The sequence below is a fragment of the Molothrus ater genome, chromosome 7, assembly GCF_012460135.2.
Source record: "Molothrus ater isolate BHLD 08-10-18 breed brown headed cowbird chromosome 7, BPBGC_Mater_1.1, whole genome shotgun sequence".
Classification (NCBI taxonomy): Eukaryota; Metazoa; Chordata; class Aves; order Passeriformes; family Icteridae; genus Molothrus; species Molothrus ater.
Window position 1 is genome coordinate 22,456,400 of NC_050484.2, and position 18,646 is coordinate 22,475,045.

Genomic DNA, 18,646 nt, shown 5'->3' on the forward strand with positions numbered 1-18,646 from the left:
TTGTTTGGCTAGTGGGTCTTCCATGTTAATCAGCACCTAATGAGGCTGCTTAGGGTGCCCCAACATAGGCAGGAGTGCTTGGTGCCCAGCTCTTGCCAGACTCTGCATCCTCCTGCCTGGGAGGTGGCAAAGCTCTCCAGAATGTGTCCAATGCCAGGCTATTAAGTGGCAGAAAAGGACCATGCTGTCCAGGCCACACCATCACAGGGGAGGGCACAGCAGCCCTGGTTGTGCTCAGGGTGCCTGGAGCTGGCTTGTCCTAACGAGGAGGGCCACATTGAGCATGTTAAATTCAGCAGATTGGTGCTCCGAGACCTTGCAACAGGGAAATTCTGCCAAATAGCTGTTATTTCACATGCACAGCCTCTCATCATCTGGCTTAACTCTGCTAGGAGGATCTCAGATCCCAGTTTGAGCCAGCCATCCTCAAGATGGCCATTGAGCTCAAGGTGTCAGCCCAGTGACTTGAGGCCTCTGGCTCCCAGCCCCAGGCTCTGGGAGGAGCAGGGAGGACAGCCCTTGTTTCACAATATCACACTCTCTCTGCGCACATCAGCTCCCGGCACAAGCACTCTGGGAGCCATTACCCAGCAGAGTTATTAAATGCATCTTTTATCACTTTAACTGTTTCCCTCTGACATCCAACAGTGCTTGGCCAGCTGCCAGCACCTCCTTTCCGCTTTTCACAGCTCTACAGCAATCCCCAGGACTCCAGGCTAGTTTCTCCAGGCCTAGCTCTGCCCTTGGCTTGCCCTGGGGCCAACAAGCTGTTTGCATTATTATACAACTCACTTCCACGTGTGTGTAAGTGTAAAACAAAACACCTTGCAGACATCTCTACAGCCACGGGATGCTCAGCTGCTCTCCAAAGGCCAGAGCATAGCAGGGCCATCATAAAGAAGCTGCTGTGACAGGAATTATTTCCTTTCCCAGTGGGTGCAGGACTGGCCCACCTGGCTGAGGTTTATGTACCTCAGAGGAGGGGGTGCATCTGCAGAGCTGCCCCATGTGAATCTGCCATGTCCCCTCGGCTGCCCAGGGGCTCGGCTGCTGTCCCACAGGCAAGGCATGAGCTCCTGGGAGCAGGGGAAGTGGTGGCTGCTTCTTGCCCCATCACTGCCAGCTCATGCCTTTGGCATTGCGACAGAGCTGGCCACAGCTTTGTTGCTGTTCTGAGAACTTGTAGGACAGGAAGGCCTAAAGGGCTGGGCATGAAGACATCACCATGCCTACACTTCTGTCTGGTGTATGGAGAGCCCCTTCAGCCTTCTGGGGTAACCCATATCCCTCCAGGAGTTCCTACCATCACGCAACCTTGCACAATTCATTTCACTTCTATTTCCCAGTATTCCTGCACTTCTTGTGCCATCTCCAGCTCTGAGAGCTGATGGAGAAGAGGAAAAGCATCACTGGCACCTCCACAGAAGCCCATCAGCGCTGCACACCAGCCTTCCCTGAGAACATGGGCCCACCTCAGCCACTCAGTCCCTCTGCCACCCGCCTGGAGGCAGATTGTTCACACCAGGCATGCTCAGACCTCTGACATGAAGTCACTGCAATTAGACAGGTGAGGTTTTATTTTGCTGCCGTGGGTGTGTAGCTGCCTTTCCCAGGACATGAAGAAAGGCAGGTGACACCGGCAGCCAGGGCAGCTGGCTCTGAGCCAGGAAGGCTGCTCCCCCAGGGCCTGCCTTGCCTGAGAAAGAGCTCGTTCCAACTTGTCCCACAGCCCCTTTTAGCCTCACAGGCTGGGGCTTGGCTTGTGGGGCTGCCTGTGTCCCGGGAGTGCCTCCCTGCTCCTGCCCTGTGATTCAGGGCTTAGGACTGTAGCGAGGTCTGGAATTAGCTTCATTGTTTCTGTACCGGGGCACACGCTCTGGGCAATGCAGCAGGCCTTGCACAATTGACTTCATTATATCTGAACCAGCAATTATGCTGCTGTTGCTCAGCTGCAGCAGAGAAAACTTCTGTCAGATCGCTACTGTGCCCTACATCCCAGCAGGTCTCTGGGAGTAAATGCCATGTGTGGGTTGCTGAAGATGTTCAATGTGGCCTTTATTGAGTTTCTGCTTGGTCTTCTGATTCTCCCCATTCTTTCCTTGCAGCCTGTGACATCTAGCCTTCCTTCTTTCTCATCTCTGGATCAGTTCTACCTACTCCAGATGAGGGATGAGGCCATCAGAGAGCCCTCTCTGACCTAGACAAGGCATGCATATCTTAAGGAATGGCAGAGGGAGCATTTTCTGCCCATCTCCATGCTGTGCTAGAATTTTTCAGGGTGGCAAAGTATGTCCCAAGTGCTGCCATAGTAGAACCTCAGCAGCACTGGGACATAGGATGCTGGGCCATCAGCAGGAGCCAGCTGTGCTTTAGGGACCCTGCACAATGCTCAGTGGGATACTGCTGAAGCAGTTAGCATCACAGGGCCTTGCTGGAACTCACATCTGCAACATACAGTCCAGCTCCATGCTTTCAACAGACTTATTGGTTGCACCAGCCTACCTTGTCCAGCCTGTGCCACTTCTGGAGAGCAAACTGCACAGGGCACTGATGGGCTGGAGGCACATCCTGGCTTCTCCACCTCCCCACCTGCTAAGAGGATTAAGGGCAGAGCAAAGACAGAGTGAGGGGTAAGCAGGGCAGGCACGGATACAACCTCTTTGGGAAGCTCCTGGCAGAGATTAGAGACACAGACAGGAGCCCTGCTCCTGAAGCACCTCTCACCATCTGGTCTTTGCTTTAAAGCGGAGGGCACAGTGGGCTTCCTTGCCAAACCCACAGCACAGCTGTGCTCTCTTCTACCTTCCCAAGAAGGCCATGTCCCCAAACTGCCCTGTGACACTGTTTGCTCTGCCTGGAGCAGGCAGGGTGGAACTGAGGTCTGAAAACTGGGAACAATAGTTTGGGCTTTCCTCAGCAAAGAGAGCAGAGAACTGGGGTGTGGATGGGAGGTACCAGGCTGGGCTCTGAACTCATCTCCTCCCCAGTTTCAGCTCTGGGTGCTTTAGGTGTGGCAGTCTTTAAAATACTTCTGGAAGACAGCTATAGAGAGAGAGAGGCTTTGTTTGGGTAACTGCAAGCTCTGCTCAGAGGTGTTCCTGTACCAGCAGGTACCTGCCAAGAGCTGGCTGGTTTCTGACAGTGGCAAGCAGGGGCTTCCCTGCAGCGGGCAGGGCTCTGCCCTTCAGGTATCTTCAATGATTTTCCCATTCTTCACTAAAGAGATGGTTGAATTCTGACTCTATAGCCTAGAATTTTCCTTACTTGCTATTTGCATCTCTCTGGTTGCTGATGCAGGGTCTATGTTCTGAGCATCAATGAAAATGTTTCCTGAGCAATTCTTGTAATCATGTGACTTCTGATGTTGTCTGAAAACATTTGCAGGGCCTTATGAGATGTGTGGGTAACATCTCTGTAAGAGAGGGGTCGCCTCAGGACAAATCCAGCCAGAGTGAGCTCAGCCTCCACTGTGTGCTTTCAGGCTGCTGCTACCAGCATCTGGCAGGCTGCTGAGCAGTTAGGCACTGACAAGATGCAGCTGATTGGTGCTCCCTGGATTTAGCCAGATGTTCTTAAGCATTTCAAAAAAGCTTAGACATCTGTTTGGGCATTTCAGATCAGAGGCACGTGGGGATGTGCAGCTCCCAATGACTCAAGTTATTCCCACTGTGATTGCCCAACAAAACAGCATCTGAGTGGATATTTTCACTGTGAACACACATTTGCAGCATTGACAAATCAGGGACATTTCACTCTCAACCCTCCACCACCATGGTACATAAACTAGTCCATGATTTTGCCCCCCTGGGTACCATCAGATCATTATGTGAATCTTCAGAATTTGGTGAACTGCACAGCCTGAAATGCTGCTGGCTGCCTAGCTCTGCTTCCAACCACACTGAAGGCATTCATGCTATAAATGCCCCAGAATTAATTGGCACCGTGGAATTAAGGAGGGTTCTAGGACACACCCAGTGAGAAGTGACTCCCTGGCATCCACTACATGTTACAATGAACACCTTGGTGAAGATTTTCACAGGGATGGTGATACCATCACTCCTTTTCACTCCAATTAACTTCTGGGGCTCAAATTTTGATGCCTCAGTGCTACCAATTACTCTCTCACTCTCATGGACTGTCTGCATCAGCATGGTCTGTGTTATCTAGTGATCTCTGAGGTCACTCAAAGGACATTTATACCACAGGGAGGCATTTCCAGAGTTATCCAGTCACCACAGAATCCTCTGCAGGTTCAGCAGCACTTACTACCTGGGGCATCTCTGTGGAAAAAAAAAAAAAAACCAAACCAACAAAAAAACCCCACAAAACTCAGTATTTTCCCATCAACTTGATTAAACCCACTCTGATCCTCTGGCTCAGCCATTTCTGCAGGTCTCAAAAATGTGTTGCTTAGACACCAGCACAGGCTTTGCAGCAGTACTCTTGCAATCAGTCATTTTTCACATGCTCATCAGTGAAGGTGACACTTTCCAGGTGACTCAGGCACAAAGAAAGGCTATTGTGGGTGGATAATTTAGGTCCAGCTTTCAACTTTCAGATCAAGCTGAGAGATGACAGCACTTTTCAGTGAAAAATCATTAAGTCAGAGTGCTGAGGCAGATGCAGGGCTGGTTCTACACCACAGTGGATGCTTTGAGTATTTTGGAGGGGGTTGGACACATTATTCATTGTAGTAAGGCCAGACATCAGTGAAGTCACTGTAGATTCCAATAAAACCGCTCCAAGGTGCTCCAAGCTCTTCCTACACCCTCACTATTCATTTCATAAAGCTTTGTGAGATCAGATCAAACCAGGGAAGGTAATGCAGAGCCAGGATGGAGAAGAAGCCCTTTGGCAGGCTTTCAACACAGCCCTAGGGCACAACTGTGCTTGAGGGGGCTTGACGCAAAGGACAGGATTGAGTTTTCCTGCTTTTTTTCTCAGTGATCTCCAAAGAGGTTAGGAAAGTTTGGGCTCATCTCTGGAGGGTTTCCTCCACCAGGGTTTCCTCCAGAAATTCTCCCAGGTGTTTTTCAAGAAGCCTTGGGTGGCTGCCAGAGACCTGGCTCACTGCTTGCTCAAGGATCACATCAGCACCTAAGCCCACCAGGAGGGAGGACCTGGGCCAGGCTCTTTGCTGGCTTTCCTGCTTCAACCCCCGAAGTCTCTCCTGGTTAGTGCCTGGATGGTGCCTTTCACCAGCAGGACACCAAGCTGGAAGGTGCCATATCTGTTCTTCAGCAGAATCCCTCTGCCAAGACTGGCAAGCATAGCAGGAACAACACTTATGCCCCACTGCCCTTTCCTCGGGGGTACCCCCGGGTCTCCCGTGCCCCACTCAGGGGATGCTGCTCCCCGAATGCCCTACCAGTGCACCCCGCCAGGCAGCACAGCCCCATCTATGCAAATCTATGCAAATATGCGCAATGCACGTAAATCTTTGAAAGCGCTCGGGGCCGTCTCGGGCGGGGCGGCCCGCCCCGGAGCGCCGGTGCCGCCCCCGGTATAAGGCGGTGGCGGCGGGGCCGTCCCGGAGCGCGGAGCTGCGGCAGTTCGGGAACAGGCAGGTCGTGCGGCAGCGGCGGCATCATGGTGAGTGCCAGCCCCGGCTCCCTCTCTCCGGTCCCGCCGGTGCACCCCGGAGCGGGCTGGGCTCTCCGCGCCTTCCCGGGAGAGCTCTGCCGGGAGCCCAGCCATGCGGGCAGCTGGCGACGGGAGTGCCCGCCGTGCTCGCCCTGCCTTTGCCTGGCTTCGGCCTCTTCCTGAGCTGCTCCCTCCCCGGCTCTCAGCAGCCTCCCTTCTTTAAGCATCCCCTTGTACCCGTGGCAAGGAAGCCACCAGCGAGCCCCGCGGCTGCGGAGACGGTGCTCGGGCGGACACGCCACGTCTCATCCCTCTCCCACTTGTAGTAGTGTCGGTTCCTGCCCGTGTCCCGCGGTGCCATCCCCGGCTGCGGGGAGTCTGCCAGCCCCCCACGCTGCTGGCTCACAGCTGAGCTCCGGCAGTAAGCTGTGGCTTCCTTCACCCACTGCCCTGCTCCAAGGGTGGGCATCACTGTGGGTGGGCTTCCAGGCTGCCCTGCCGCCGTGGTCCTGTGGCCATCTCTGGCTCGTGAGCTCTCCAGCTGCCCTGGAGAGCATCCCAGCCCCAAGGTTTCCCGGGCACCCTGCCCGCTATCCCGCGGACCCACGCTCCCAGCCCTTCCTGTGCCAGCCCTTGCCGTGAAGAAGGCAGAGTCTACTGGCTGGTGAGCAGCACTGCTGCGTCCTGGCGCTGCTGGGCTCTGCCCAGCCTGTTGTCAGTGCTGGGCCCCACAGAGCCAGTCCTGGCTGCTGCTTGTTGTTGGGAAGAAGTGCAGCGAGCAGCATAACCCTCTGCCACCCCCACACTGATTCACAAGGACCCTTGCCAGGGAGCAGTCCTCTCTCATCTCCTCTTCCTTGAGGTGCTTGCATCTGTGCCAAGTGTTTTCTGTGCCCTTCTGTAGAGGATCTTGGAAGACTTACCTCAGGTCTTAAGTCCTCAGGTCTTACCCTTGGCTTCTTGTGTTACACAACATTTATGGACCTGCTGGGAGGGATAGGTGGGGTATTGCCTTGCTCTTCTTGCACCTCAGCTTTGGGAAAGGTGAGGATATGGGCTTCTGCCTCTCGCCATGGCTATCAAGGGCTTATTATTTTGCCATGCCTCACTGTCACTGCTGCCTCTGAAAGGCAGCACTGAGAGCACTTTAGATGCAGAGAGCCAGGACATGCTGCATCCTGTGCAACTTTGTGGGACAGCAGCCATTGCCCTGCTCCTGCAAAATGGCTGGTTCCACCAGCTTCCTGCCAGCTGACTCATCGTGGGGCACCATGGCTCTGGAAATCCGCCTTGATTTGGATGCTCCTCTGACTCAGTTGTGCCTGATGACACATCCAAATCCTTGGCAACAGCAGGTCTAAGGCACTGAATACTTTCATTCTTACCAAAAGAACTGCAGGCTCTGGGGTACCTCACCTGAAGGGAGTGAGGTTGTAGAGCCCCTCACCTGGCTTCTCCTGGGGGACCCTTGAAGCTGTGAGCTAGGACACCCTCCCACCTCAGCCTTTCCGTTGACTTAAAAAAGTGCAGTTAACGCTTCCTCCCCCTCTAGAGCTAATTTAGGGAAGCTGAGCCTCAGAGCATGGCAACCATTCATGTTTGTAAATCTCCCCTCTTGTTGGGCAGCCATCCTCAGTGCCCTCAGCTCCCAGTGTCCTGGTGGTGCTCTGCCATCTCAGCCTCCAGCTCTGTTGTTGGATTAGCAACAGGGGCTGTGCCAGATGCTGCAGGGCCTCAGCCCTTAAGCCACATGGATGTTTGGGCAATGAAGAAGATGCTCACTGGATGCTATCCAGGGCTGTGGTTTAGGCCAGTCCAGGGTATGGGTGGCCTGATATCCTGGGCTGCTGCAGATGGGTCTTGATCTCCTTGGGCCCCTGAGGCGGTCAGTGCAGTGATGAGAGGCAGAGCACTAGATTTGGGAGAAAGCAGAAAACTGAAATGGAAACAGGCACCCAGGCAACAGGGCAGAGTGGCTTGCCCAAGCCCTTCCAGGGCTGTGCACTTCCTGCAGTGATTTCATTTCTGGTCTCTGCTGGGATGTGACCCTGCCTCCCCTCCCCAGCGCGAGTGCATCTCCGTGCACGTCGGCCAGGCCGGCGTCCAGATGGGCAACACGTGCTGGGAGCTGTACTGCCTGGAGCACGGCATCCAGCCCGACGGGCAGATGCCCAGCGACAAAACCATCGGCGGGGGGGACGACTCCTTCACCACCTTCTTCTGTGAGACTGGGGCTGGCAAGCATGTCCCACGGGCCATCTTCGTGGACCTGGAGCCCACCGTGATTGGTGAGTGCACCCTGATTGGGCTCTGAGAGTGGTCATTATTTTGGGCAACAACCCATTGCAGGACACTCCCAAGAGCGCTCCTGCTACCTTTCCCCAGATCCAGTTAGCAAATCTATTTTGCCACTCTCTCCTAGATGAGATTCGGGGAGGAGTCTACCGGCAGCTCTTCCACCCTGAACAGATGATCACTGGCAAGGAGGATGCTGCCAACAACTACGCCCGTGGACACTACACCATCGGCAAAGAGATCATTGATCAAGTGCTGGACAGGATCCGTAAGCTGGTGAGTGACTGCAGAGAGGGGATGTGTCTCCCTGGACTGGGGTCGAGCATCATTAAGGGGGTGGGAGCATGGGGTGAGCTCTGCTGCACCTTGGGAGGAATCTGCAGCTACACAAACAAAAGTCTGAAACTTCCCTCCAGCCAAGTCAGTGCTTGAGGGAGCGTTACTTGTCTCTCTCCACAGGCTGACCAGTGCACAGGCCTCCAGGGCTTCCTGGTGTTTCGTAGTTTTGGAGGTGGCACCGGCTCTGGATTCACCTCCCTGTTGATGGAACGACTCTCTGTTGATTATGGCAAGAAGTCCAAGCTGGAATTCTCCATCTACCCAGCACCACAAGTCTCCACTGCTGTGGTAGAGCCCTACAACTCCATTCTCACAACCCACAGTACATTGGAGCACTCGGACTGTGCTTTCATGGTGGACAACGAAGCCATCTATGACATCTGCCGTCGGAACCTGGACATCGAGCGCCCAACCTACACCAACTTGAACAGACTCATCAGCCAGGTTGTGTCATCCATTACAGCATCATTACGGTTTGATGGAGCCCTGAATGTGGATCTGACCGAGTTCCAGACCAACCTGGTGCCCTACCCTCGCATTCACTTCCCCCTGGCCACCTATGCTCCTGTGGTTTCTGCTGAGAGAGCTTATCATGAGCAGCTGTCAGTGTCAGAAATCACCAACTCGTGCTTCGAGCCAGCTAACCAGATGGTGAAGTGTGACCCTCGCCATGGCAAGTACATGGCCTGCTGCCTGCTGTACCGTGGGGACGTGGTGCCCAAGGACGTCAACGCCGCCATTGCCACCATCAAGACCAAACGCAGCATCCAGTTTGTGGACTGGTGCCCCACGGGCTTCAAGGTGGGCATCAACTACCAGCCACCCACGGTGGTGCCAGGGGGGGACCTGGCCAAGGTGCAGCGCGCTGTCTGCATGCTCAGCAACACCACGGCCATCGCCGAGGCCTGGGCTCGCCTGGACCACAAGTTTGACCTGATGTATGCCAAGCGCGCCTTCGTGCACTGGTACGTGGGCGAGGGCATGGAGGAAGGGGAGTTCTCCGAGGCACGGGAAGACATGGCTGCTCTGGAGAAGGATTACGAGGAAGTGGGCCTGGACTCCTACGAGGATGAAGATGAGGGTGAGGAGTAGAGAAGCTACAGGCCTAAAAAGGACCATGCTTCCTGTCCCTGTTGTCTGCAGAAACCCTTTGCAATAAACCGTTTCAGATCTTCCGTGTGTCCCAGTATCCCCCCAGCTGTATCGGTTTCTTGCCCGGTCGGGTGTGTGGTGAGTGCTTCAGCCCTGCTACTGGTGCTGCCATGCTTCCTCCCAGGTCTTCTCTGGCCCCAGATCCCCCCTTGGCTGAGAGCCCCATAGCAGAGGGATATGTCCAGGACACACGGCAGGCTCTAGGAAGGTGCTGGAGCATGTCCACCAAAGGGATCTGCAGGAGTGCTGCTGATGTGATAGGAGAAGTACCAAACTTAGGCATTGGGTCCTTTGTCTGGGAGTACCTCTGCCCTCACCCTGCCCTGCTCTGCCTTCCCCCTGGGGCAAGTGGCCCCACTCTACCCAGCTCACATCATCTTCTGCATTGTCCCCATTCTGAGTCCTCTCACTGCCCTGCCTGGTGGTAAGGAGTCCCAGCATCAGCTCCTGCCTCCGGCTGCAAACTGGAGATTTCTGTTACCCATTATCCAGTGTGCTGTTTCCAGAGATTAATTTTCCCTGCTTACCACTAATGCTCCATCTATATTGACCCACGGGGGGCTGTCCTCCCCTGCCCTCCTCCTCCCAGCATGCACTCGTGTCAGCTGGAGGGGAGAGTGGGGGCCAGCCCTGGCTGCTGGAGCACAGCCAGGCACTCATCCCTCTGCACAGGGCTGCTGGCACTGCTCTGCTTGCCTGAGACTGGAGTGCCAGGCTCAGAATGAGTGGTGCCTGCTGCTGCTATGCCAGGGCAGGAGTCACTGCCCCTCACATCAGGTGCAGCTCTGATCCACTCCTTATGTCTTGTCTGATTGTGGGGAAAGGAAGGAATCTGCTCCTTCAGAGTAATTTCATTGCTGACATCTCCCTGTGTCTTCACAGACATGACTGCCACCAGAAGGATGTAGGAGTTGGAATTGTGTCCTATAGCTTTTTCTAGAAGTTATCCTCACCTCTGACCTGGACAAGGGACCCAGTAGTGTCTCCTGGCATGGTGCTGAGCAGCAGAGGCGCATCCATCCCCATGGCCAGGGAGGGGTAGCTATGTGACCCAAGGTCCTGGCATCAAAGACAGAGCCTCCCCCTGCTCAGGCAGCACTCAACGCTGATGATCCAGGCATCCTCAGTAGCAGGATCAGCCCTAGCCTTGGCAGGGGTGGCTGCACTGGCCAGAGCTCAAACAGAGCTGCTGCTCTGAATGTAGTCACAAGTTATTAACAGCAAGCAGGCTGCAATGACCCTTTTTTGGCAGCCCAGATTTGTCATGCAGATCTGCAGCCTCACAGGGTTGTGCAGCACTGCCTTTCTATCCCCACTGGGAGAGAAGGGCAAACCTTGGCTGGAGCCTCCCAGAGCATCGATGGCAAAGGGAGATATGGGGGACAAAATGGGCTCCTGAATATGATTCGTGTCTCTACCGTGTTTCTCTGCCTTTGTGCTGTTCTAGAGGCCCAGGTAGACTCGGGGTCTCCCCATATCCCTGGGGGAGCTGGTAGCAGAATAGGTTAGGGACTGTTCTACCTGCTCTGCCTCCGCTGCGGGTGGCTCAGCACTGCCCGTCACCCCTGAGGGCTGGTCCCCAGCCTTCCTGCCGACAGCCTGGACCGCAGCCCCCGCCTTCCTTCGGGCAGAGAAGAGGGAGCAGCTTCGGGCCCCGCACCTCGGGGTTTCTCCGCAGCCGGGAGGACCCCGCCGGGCTCCCGCGGCCCCCGAGGGGGGGGACTCCCTCCCGCATGCAAGTGTACCCAAATAAGGGGGCGTGGCGGCACAAGCCCCTCCCACCTATAAGAGAGCGCTGCGGCGAGGATTGCAGCAGCCGCAGCTCCGCGCCGAGCCCCGCCGCACAGAGCCCTGGGACAGCCCGCACCACCCGCCGCAACATGGTGAGTGCGGGCCGGGGGCGGGCACGGCGGCGGGAGGGCGCCCGGCACCCCCGGCAGTGCCCCCGCAGCACCGTGCCCGCTGGAGCCGTCGCGACGCGCCCCCTCCTTCCCCGCCGTGACCTTGGGCAGCGCTACCGGCCCCTGCCCGGGGGCAGCCGCGCCCCCGTCGCGCTGTGCCCCCCTGCCCGCCGCCACCGGCACCGGGGCGCCCGCCCCCCCCACCGCCACCGGCGGCGCAGCGCGGGGGGGCGCTGGGGACAGACCGGGGTGACCTCTCCGGCGGGGAGCGGTGGCCGCGGATGGACGGGGACAGCTGCCGAGGGCGGAGGCGCCCGCCGGGCACCGCGGGCCGGAGCGGGGCGTTCGGCGGGGCTCTCCCCGCGGCAGCGCCCGCCCCATCGGGGCTGGCGGCGGGGAACCTCTATGGGGGTCCCGTCCCTTCGGTCCCGTCCCGCGGGCGTCTGTTAGAGGCGGAGCGGGCTGGGGACGCTCTCGGAAGCGGGCACTGGCCGCTGCTCCCGCCCGGGGCCGGAGCTGTCTATATTTAGCGGCTCAGGAGTGGGTCGGGGCCGTGCCAGAAGGCGCAGCGCAGAGCTCTGCCCATCGCAGCGCTGCCCGGGCCCTGCCGGGGAACCTGCCCCCAGCTGCCCACCCCTCCGCTCTGTGGCTGGGGCTTCTCTTGGACCTCCCGCGGGAAGAAGGAGCCCTTGTCCTCCCCGAGTGCTGGGCCCGGCACGGACCCCGTCACGGCTAAGGGCACTGTGCAGTTGGGAAATGCAGGAGTGGATTGCTCCAGGACCTCGAGGCTGAGTCGTAGTGTCCTGTTCAGGGAGGCAGGGATGCCGGGAGCAGTGAAACAGGGATGCTAGGACTAGCAGAGGCGGGTGCCAGGGACAGGCAGAGGAGGGATGCTGGAGTAGCGGAACAGGCCTGCACCTCCTGAATGGAGTGCATGAGGCACATCTCCAGCTTGCAGCCTGCTCCTCAGCACTTCTGCCAACACGGGGTTTGCAGCACAGCGTTGGAACTGTGTAGCCCAGGGAATCTGTGCTGCCTCAGAAACTGCTGGTCTTCATTGCCAGCCCTTACCTAGCTGCCACCTACCTCCCTTGCGTCCCCAAGGCCACAATACTGCTTGTCTGGCTCTGGAGCAGCAGGCAGAATGGTTTGCCCATGCTGATTGCCCCTCATGGGTTAAATGTGTGTACCTGTCAGCTCAGCTCCTCACTGGACTGCTGTTGCATGGGGAAGGGGCTGAGGCTGCCAGGGAGAGTAGCTGAGCCAGGCTCTGCTCCCCTTACTGCTGGAGGACAGACGCAGCCAGAGTCCATTGAGCTGGTGGCCCCTAGTGAGGGCAGGGGCCAGAGGGATGCCAAAGCTGGCTTTTGGTCCAGCATGGTGCCTGTGCATGGCTGAGAGCAACACCAGCTATGGGGAGTCCCTCAGGAGGTCACCCAAAGGAAAATGTCGTCTCTGGGATCACTGACCAGAGCAGGTCTGGTGTGGGTGACTCTGTGGCACTGGCACCAGCTAGAGCCCTCCCTGGAGCAGGCAGGACAGAGTTGTGCCAGGCTGTGACCCTGCCTCCCCTCCCCAGCGCGAGTGCATCTCCGTGCACGTCGGCCAGGCCGGCGTCCAGATGGGCAACACGTGCTGGGAGCTGTACTGCCTGGAGCACGGCATCCAGCCCGACGGGCAGATGCCCAGCGACAAAACCATCGGCGGGGGGGACGACTCCTTCACCACCTTCTTCTGTGAGACTGGGGCTGGCAAGCACGTCCCACGGGCCATCTTCGTGGACCTGGAGCCCACTGTGATTGGTGAGTGCACCCTGATTGGGCTCTGAGAGTGGTCATTATTTTGGGCAACAACCCATTGCGGGACGCTCCTTGGAGCTCACACAGCCTGAGATGCCCCCAGGGGTGGGTAGCAGGCAGCTGGTGCTCGTGGTCTTCTGACAATATCCTGCACCGGGTTCGACCCGAGGGCCCTTTTTTTTCCCAGGAGAAGCCACAAACATGAGCACCTGCTTTTGTTCGTGAAGTGTCGTAGAGTCAGCAGTGCTTGTACCACATGTGCACAGAGAGAAACCAGCCCAACCGGCAGGGCAGCTCCTGCTGCGCTGTGGGCAGGCAGCTCCTGAAGGGTGGGAGAAGCTGAGCTGTGCAGGGAGGTGGCAGCCACCTCCTCATGCCAGAGAAACCTGATGCTGGCGTTGGTTCTGCTGATGTGTGGGTCCTTGGCCATGCCAAGGGCAGGCGGAGCCCGTGAGGGACGGCTGCTGGCACCCACGTGTCTGCTTGGCGGCCGGCTCAAACCAGCAGCCTCCCCTGGGCTCAACCTGCCCCTGTTCTCTCCTAGATGAGGTTCGGGGAGGAGTCTACCGGCAGCTCTTCCACCCCGAGCAGCTGATCACTGGCAAGGAGGATGCTGCCAACAACTACGCCCGTGGGCACTACACCATCGGCAAAGAGATCATTGATCAAGTGCTGGACAGGATCCGTAAGCTGGTGAGTGACTGCAGAGAGGGGATGTGTCTCCCTGGACTGGGGTGCACCATCCTGCTGGGGCTCAGAACACACTGCAAGCCATGCTGCGCCTTGGGTGGGATGTGAATCTGACCAGGGCAGGGATACACCATGTCCTGAAGGGACTTGTGGGCAGCCAGATTGTCACAAAGAAATGTATCTCAGAGTAATCCCTCCTCATCTCTCTCCACAGGCTGACCAGTGCACAGGCCTCCAGGGCTTCCTGGTGTTTCACAGTTTTGGAGGTGGCACCGGCTCTGGATTCACCTCCCTGTTGATGGAACGACTCTCTGTTGATTACGGCAAGAAGTCCAAGCTGGAATTCTCCATCTACCCAGCACCACAAGTCTCCACTGCTGTGGTAGAGCCCTACAATTCCATTCTGACCACCCACACTACACTGGAGCACTCGGACTGTGCTTTCATGGTGGACAACGAGGCCATCTACGACATCTGCCGTCGGAACCTGGACATCGAGCGCCCAACCTACACCAACTTGAACAGACTCATCAGTCAGATTGTCTCATCCATTACAGCATCATTACGGTTTGATGGAGCCCTGAATGTGGATCTGACCGAGTTCCAGACCAACCTGGTGCCCTACCCTCGCATTCACTTCCCCCTGGCCACCTACGCCCCTGTCATCTCTGCAGAGAAGGCTTATCATGAGCAGCTGTCGGTAGCCGAAATCACCAACTCGTGCTTCGAGCCAGCTAACCAGATGGTGAAGTGTGACCCTCGCCATGGCAAGTACATGGCCTGCTGCCTGCTGTACCGCGGGGACGTGGTGCCCAAGGACGTCAACGCCGCCATTGCCACCATCAAGACCAAACGCAGCATCCAGTTTGTGGACTGGTGCCCCACGGGCTTCAAGGTGGGCATCAACTACCAGCCACCCACGGTGGTGCCAGGGGGGGACCTGGCCAAGGTGCAGCGCGCCGTCTGCATGCTCAGCAACACCACGGCCATCGCCGAGGCCTGGGCTCGCCTGGACCACAAGTTTGACCTGATGTACGCCAAGCGCGCCTTCGTGCACTGGTACGTGGGCGAGGGCATGGAGGAAGGGGAGTTCTCCGAGGCACGGGAAGACATGGCTGCTCTGGAGAAGGATTACGAGGAAGTGGGCCTGGACTCCTACGAGGATGAAGAAGAGGGTGAGGAGTAGAGAAGCCTCAGCCAAAAAAGGACCACGCTCCTTCCCTGTGTTACCTGCAAACCCTTTGCAATAAACCGTTTCAGATCTTCCGTGTGTCCCAGTATCCCCCCAGCTGTATCGGTTTCTTGCCCGGTCGGGTGTGTGGTGAGTGCTTCAGCCCTGCTACTGGTGCTGCTATGCTTCCTCCCAGTGCTCTGCTCCAGCTCCAGCTTGCTACCTGTGCAGGTAAGAGCCCTGGGGTCTAGTCCCTGGTGCCATGGCACACATCCCACCCCACTCGTTGCTCCAGCCAGGGGTGGCTACCGCTTCCTCTTGTGATATATGGCCCCGTGTTGTATCCTGGAGCTCAGGAGAGCAGATTTAGTCTGAGCAAGGAAAGAATGGCAGCTTTTAGGTCTTCTCCTCAAGTGCAGCCCAAGGGTAGGTGGGCTTGCCTGGAAAAATAGTGGTTGAAGCAGTGGGAGCAGTGCAGCCCTGCCCCTGTGGTCACCATCCAGGGCAAGGAGTGTGCCCAGTCTCTGGTGCAGTGGGTGCACCCTGCAATGGCATCCAGCATGGCACGGACCCCGCGGCTGCTGTACTGCTGTGTGCGGTGAGAGGATTAAAGGAGGGCAATGCTCCCTGTCAAACTGCTTGTCTGAATCTCGTTTTTTACTCCCTCTCCGTGGGTAGCCCACCTGCTGGAGCCCCTCCAGCCAAGGCTCCTCCCTGGGCTGGGGGTGTCCTCAGTGCTGGGCTGGTTGTGCTGTCCCCATGCTCTGCATACCCCCACCAGAGCAGAGCTGCTGATCCTGCCCTCCCAAGGTCTGGCAGCTTCCCAGTCTGGGCATCTACCTCACTCTTCATGGGCAGCAGAGTTCTGCCTGTACCCCTGCCACTGCCTGCGTGCCTGTGCTGATCCCTGTCCCGCAGTGCCCAGCTCTGGAGGCTCTGAACAGCAGTGTCTGGCTCCAGCTGCAGTTGTGTTAGCTCCCAATAGGAGCATTCTGGGGCCAGGGATTAACTTTCCCTGCTTACTGCTAATGCTCTGGCTATGCTGCCCCGGCTGGCCTCCGCTGCCCTTCGCCTCCAGCAACGCTTGGCTGCCCAGCCCAGACAGTGTGCCCTGCTCTTCCCGTGCCCCGGCAGAACCCCTCCCTGCAGACAGGGACACAGCCACAGCTCTGCAAGAACATACTTTACTTCAAACACAAGGCAACATTGGTGCCAAGAGCAATGGCAGAGTGGGCACTCCCTCTGCCTCCCTCCAGCACAGCACCGGGATCCGGCCCGCAGCTCTGCTCCGGGCAGCAGCAACCTTCCTGGGGCACAGAGCTGCAGGACAGTGGCTCCCATCCCCAGGAGGGGTCCCACAACATCCTCTTCTGCCACCCCTAGGGAAGGCAGCAGCTGGCAAGGGACCCATGTTTAGCAGCAGATCACATATCCACAGCTCAGGGGCACAGACCAAGGCCCAGGCAGCAACATCCAGGGCACAGAACACTCCAAATCCAACACACCTCCAGCACAGAGCAGCTGCTGTCCCCCAGGGCATCAATCCCCTCTGCAACAGGTCTGCAGGGCAGCAGGGATTAGGGCAGCTGCTTTTCCCCTGGCTCAGCCTCAGGACGTGTCACCACTGAAGGCGATGGGCTCAGATCTGTGTGGTGTCCTGCCCTGCTGGTGCTGGCTGCAGCCCCTCCAGTTGGCGGATGATTTCATTTATGCTGGGTCTCTCCTGGGGGTTCACTGTCATCATGGAGAAGAGCAGGCGTTGCAAGGCAGCCGAGTATCTGGAAGAAAGAGCGAGGGGAGGACCCATGTGGTGCACAGCACAGGGGGCCACCCAGGAATGGGGTCACCCTCCCCAGCCCTTCACCTGGTTGTGGAGGGCAACGTGAGGGGGTTCTGAACCGCCAAAGCCACACTGTCACCCTTCTGGAAGATGGCATCATAGGGGCCCTCTCCAAACATCATGCAGTACAGCACACAGCCTAAGGACTGGAGCGAGGCGGTGTCAGTGCAGCGCTGTAGCAGTGGGATGGGGGAGGCCAGAGGGCTGGATCCTTACCCAGATATCCGTACGCTCATCTATCACACACTGGCTCGGCACTGTGAAGAGCTCGGGGGCACGGTAGGAGATGGTGCAGCGCTGGGCAGCCCAGTCCTGCAAAGAGGAGGATGGGGATGAAGGGACTGGAGCAGGGACAGGCTCATGGGTTGACGTCCCAGGCCACCCACCTGCACAGCCATGGCCTCCCGAGAGCTGTTGACTTCTATGCGAGCTTGGTTCATGGAGCCCAGGTCCATCAGCACAGGCTGGTCATCCTCATCCAGCAGCACATTGGTGGGCTTGAGGTCCCTGTGGGGATGGACATCACTGAGTGCCCACTGGGGCCCCTCCAATCCTCCCAGCCAGTGCTGCCACCCCTCACCTGTGTGCATAGCCCTTGCTGTGGATGGCCTGCAGCCCACGGCAGATCCCATGGAGGATGAGGAGGATCCGCTGCTCTGGCATGAAGCTGCCTTTCTCTCTCAGTGCTTCCACCTCTCTCCAGAGGGTTCCACCCTGGCAAACACAAGCAGCTGGTCACTACTGCTGCTCCTGGGGTGGTGGGCCAGCCAGGAAAGCCCTCCTCACCTTCACATAGGGCAGGAGAAGCCAGGCTTCGTGCTTGGTGCCTTTCTCCACCATGCAGTGGGCCACCAGGCGCAGGATGTTGGGGTGGTCGAAGAGGCCGTGCATCTCCACCTCGTGCAGGGCGGCCTGGCGGTCCTCCTTGTCGTGGCACAGGATGCGCTTCAGGGCGTAGAAGCGCCCGTCCCGCAGCCCCTCCACCAGGTCCACATAGCTGAAACCCCTGCAAGCAGTCAAGAATAGCATGGGCTGGGGGCTGTGACATCCATGCTGGGGCCTTGTACCCAGTCTCATCTACTCTCCCCAGGGGAGGGGGACAGAGGGTGGCATGAATTCCCCAGGTATGCACATCTCCCCATCTTGCAGGCACCTGTGAGGAACCCAAAGCATCCCCTCTCTGTATGAAAAACCCCAGTGGCTCAAACATCCCCATTCCCACGGCTCCAAGCACCCACTTCTGACCAATCCCTCCCTGTCGCTCAGCAGGAGAATCATCTGTCATGCACAAGCACCCCCAATGCTGAAGCATCATCCCTCAACAAGCCCAAGTAATACCCCAAGCCTCAAGGTGACCTGAACTCAAGCATCTCCCCACCCTGCCCGAGCAGCCCGTGCCTGAGTGTCACCCCATCCCCAAGCATGTCCTCATGCACAACCACCCCCCATGCCTAAGCATCTCCCCACCACGCCTGAGCATCACCCCAATGCCAAGTCACCTCCCATACACAAGCACGCCCAAGCATCCCCCCCCAACTCCCGAGCACGCCCACGGCCCTCGGATCCCCCTTGCCCGAGCATCCCTCCCGGAGCTCGGGGACCCCCGCCCGAGCCCCCCGCGCCCCAGCCCGCCGCGCACCCTTCTGCCAGGCGGTGGAGCAGGAGGTACCGCGCTCCCCCCAGGCTGACGGTGCCCCGGGAGCAGACGCACAGCGTCTGCCCCATCGCCCGGCCGCGTCATCGCCCGGGGCCGCCGCGCGTCACCGCCCGTCACCGCCCGTCACCGCCGCGTCACCCGGCGGGCGGGGCCGCACCGCCTCCGCTGCGCGCTGCCGCCGCGGCCCGGACCTGCCCCCCTCCGCCTTGCGGCGGGCTC

At 58.2% G+C, this 18,646-nt stretch overlaps 2 protein-coding genes and 1 pseudogene across 3 annotated transcripts; 2 read left to right on the plus strand and 1 right to left on the minus strand.

Annotated features, from left to right (window-relative positions):
* Positions 1-5,185: 5,185 nt before the first annotated feature.
* On the plus strand, positions 5,186-9,392 carry LOC118688840 (tubulin alpha-4A chain-like; annotated as a pseudogene).
* Positions 9,393-11,136: 1,744 nt separating this feature from the next.
* Positions 11,137-15,565, plus strand: LOC118688841 (tubulin alpha-5 chain). Its single transcript, XM_036386749.2, has 4 exons — positions 11,137-11,252; positions 12,850-13,072; positions 13,614-13,762; positions 13,974-15,565. The coding sequence occupies exons 1-4, from the start codon at positions 11,250-11,252 to the stop codon at positions 14,943-14,945; spliced, it is 1,347 nt and encodes a 448-aa protein (XP_036242642.1). The 5' UTR covers positions 11,137-11,249; the 3' UTR covers positions 14,946-15,565.
* A 533-nt stretch (positions 15,566-16,098) lies between these two features.
* STK16 (serine/threonine kinase 16) lies at positions 16,099-18,520 on the minus strand. Of its 2 annotated transcripts, XR_004980521.1 has the most exons (8): positions 18,410-18,520; positions 17,557-17,776; positions 17,351-17,484; positions 17,157-17,277; positions 16,987-17,082; positions 16,795-16,916; positions 16,436-16,708; positions 16,099-16,325 (listed from the first exon to the last, which is right to left on the minus strand). XR_004980521.1 is itself a non-coding variant. In XM_036386750.1 (7 exons), exons 1-7 carry the CDS (start codon positions 18,493-18,495, stop codon positions 16,570-16,572), a joined length of 918 nt encoding a protein of 305 aa, XP_036242643.1. In that variant the 5' UTR covers positions 18,496-18,520; the 3' UTR covers positions 16,099-16,569. The 2 variants fall into 2 exon arrangements, 1 of the variants encoding a protein (XP_036242643.1); XM_036386750.1 differs by having other exon boundaries at positions 16,099-16,708.
* Positions 18,521-18,646: the final 126 nt, after the last annotated feature.

What these genes read in the sequence shown, in the direction of transcription:
- STK16 (XM_036386750.1), bottom strand. Translation starts at nt 18,495, where the DNA reads ATGGGGCAGACGCTGTGCGTCTGCTCCCGGGGCACCGTCAGCCTGGGG. An exon ending in CTCCACCGCCTGGCAGAAGG is followed by an intron (nt 17,777 to 18,409) that starts GTGCGCGGCGGG and finishes GACTGCTTGCAG; the next exon opens with GGGTTTCAGCTATGTGGACC. An exon ending in ATGAGCGTACGGATATCTGG is followed by an intron (nt 16,917 to 16,986) that starts GTAAGGATCCAG and finishes GCCTCGCTCCAG; the next exon opens with TCCTTAGGCTGTGTGCTGTA.
- LOC118688841 (XM_036386749.2), top strand. An exon ending in CCTGGAGCCCACTGTGATTG is followed by an intron (nt 13,073 to 13,613) that starts GTGAGTGCACCC and finishes GTTCTCTCCTAG; the next exon opens with ATGAGGTTCGGGGAGGAGTC. An exon ending in TGGACAGGATCCGTAAGCTG is followed by an intron (nt 13,763 to 13,973) that starts GTGAGTGACTGC and finishes CTCTCTCCACAG; the next exon opens with GCTGACCAGTGCACAGGCCT.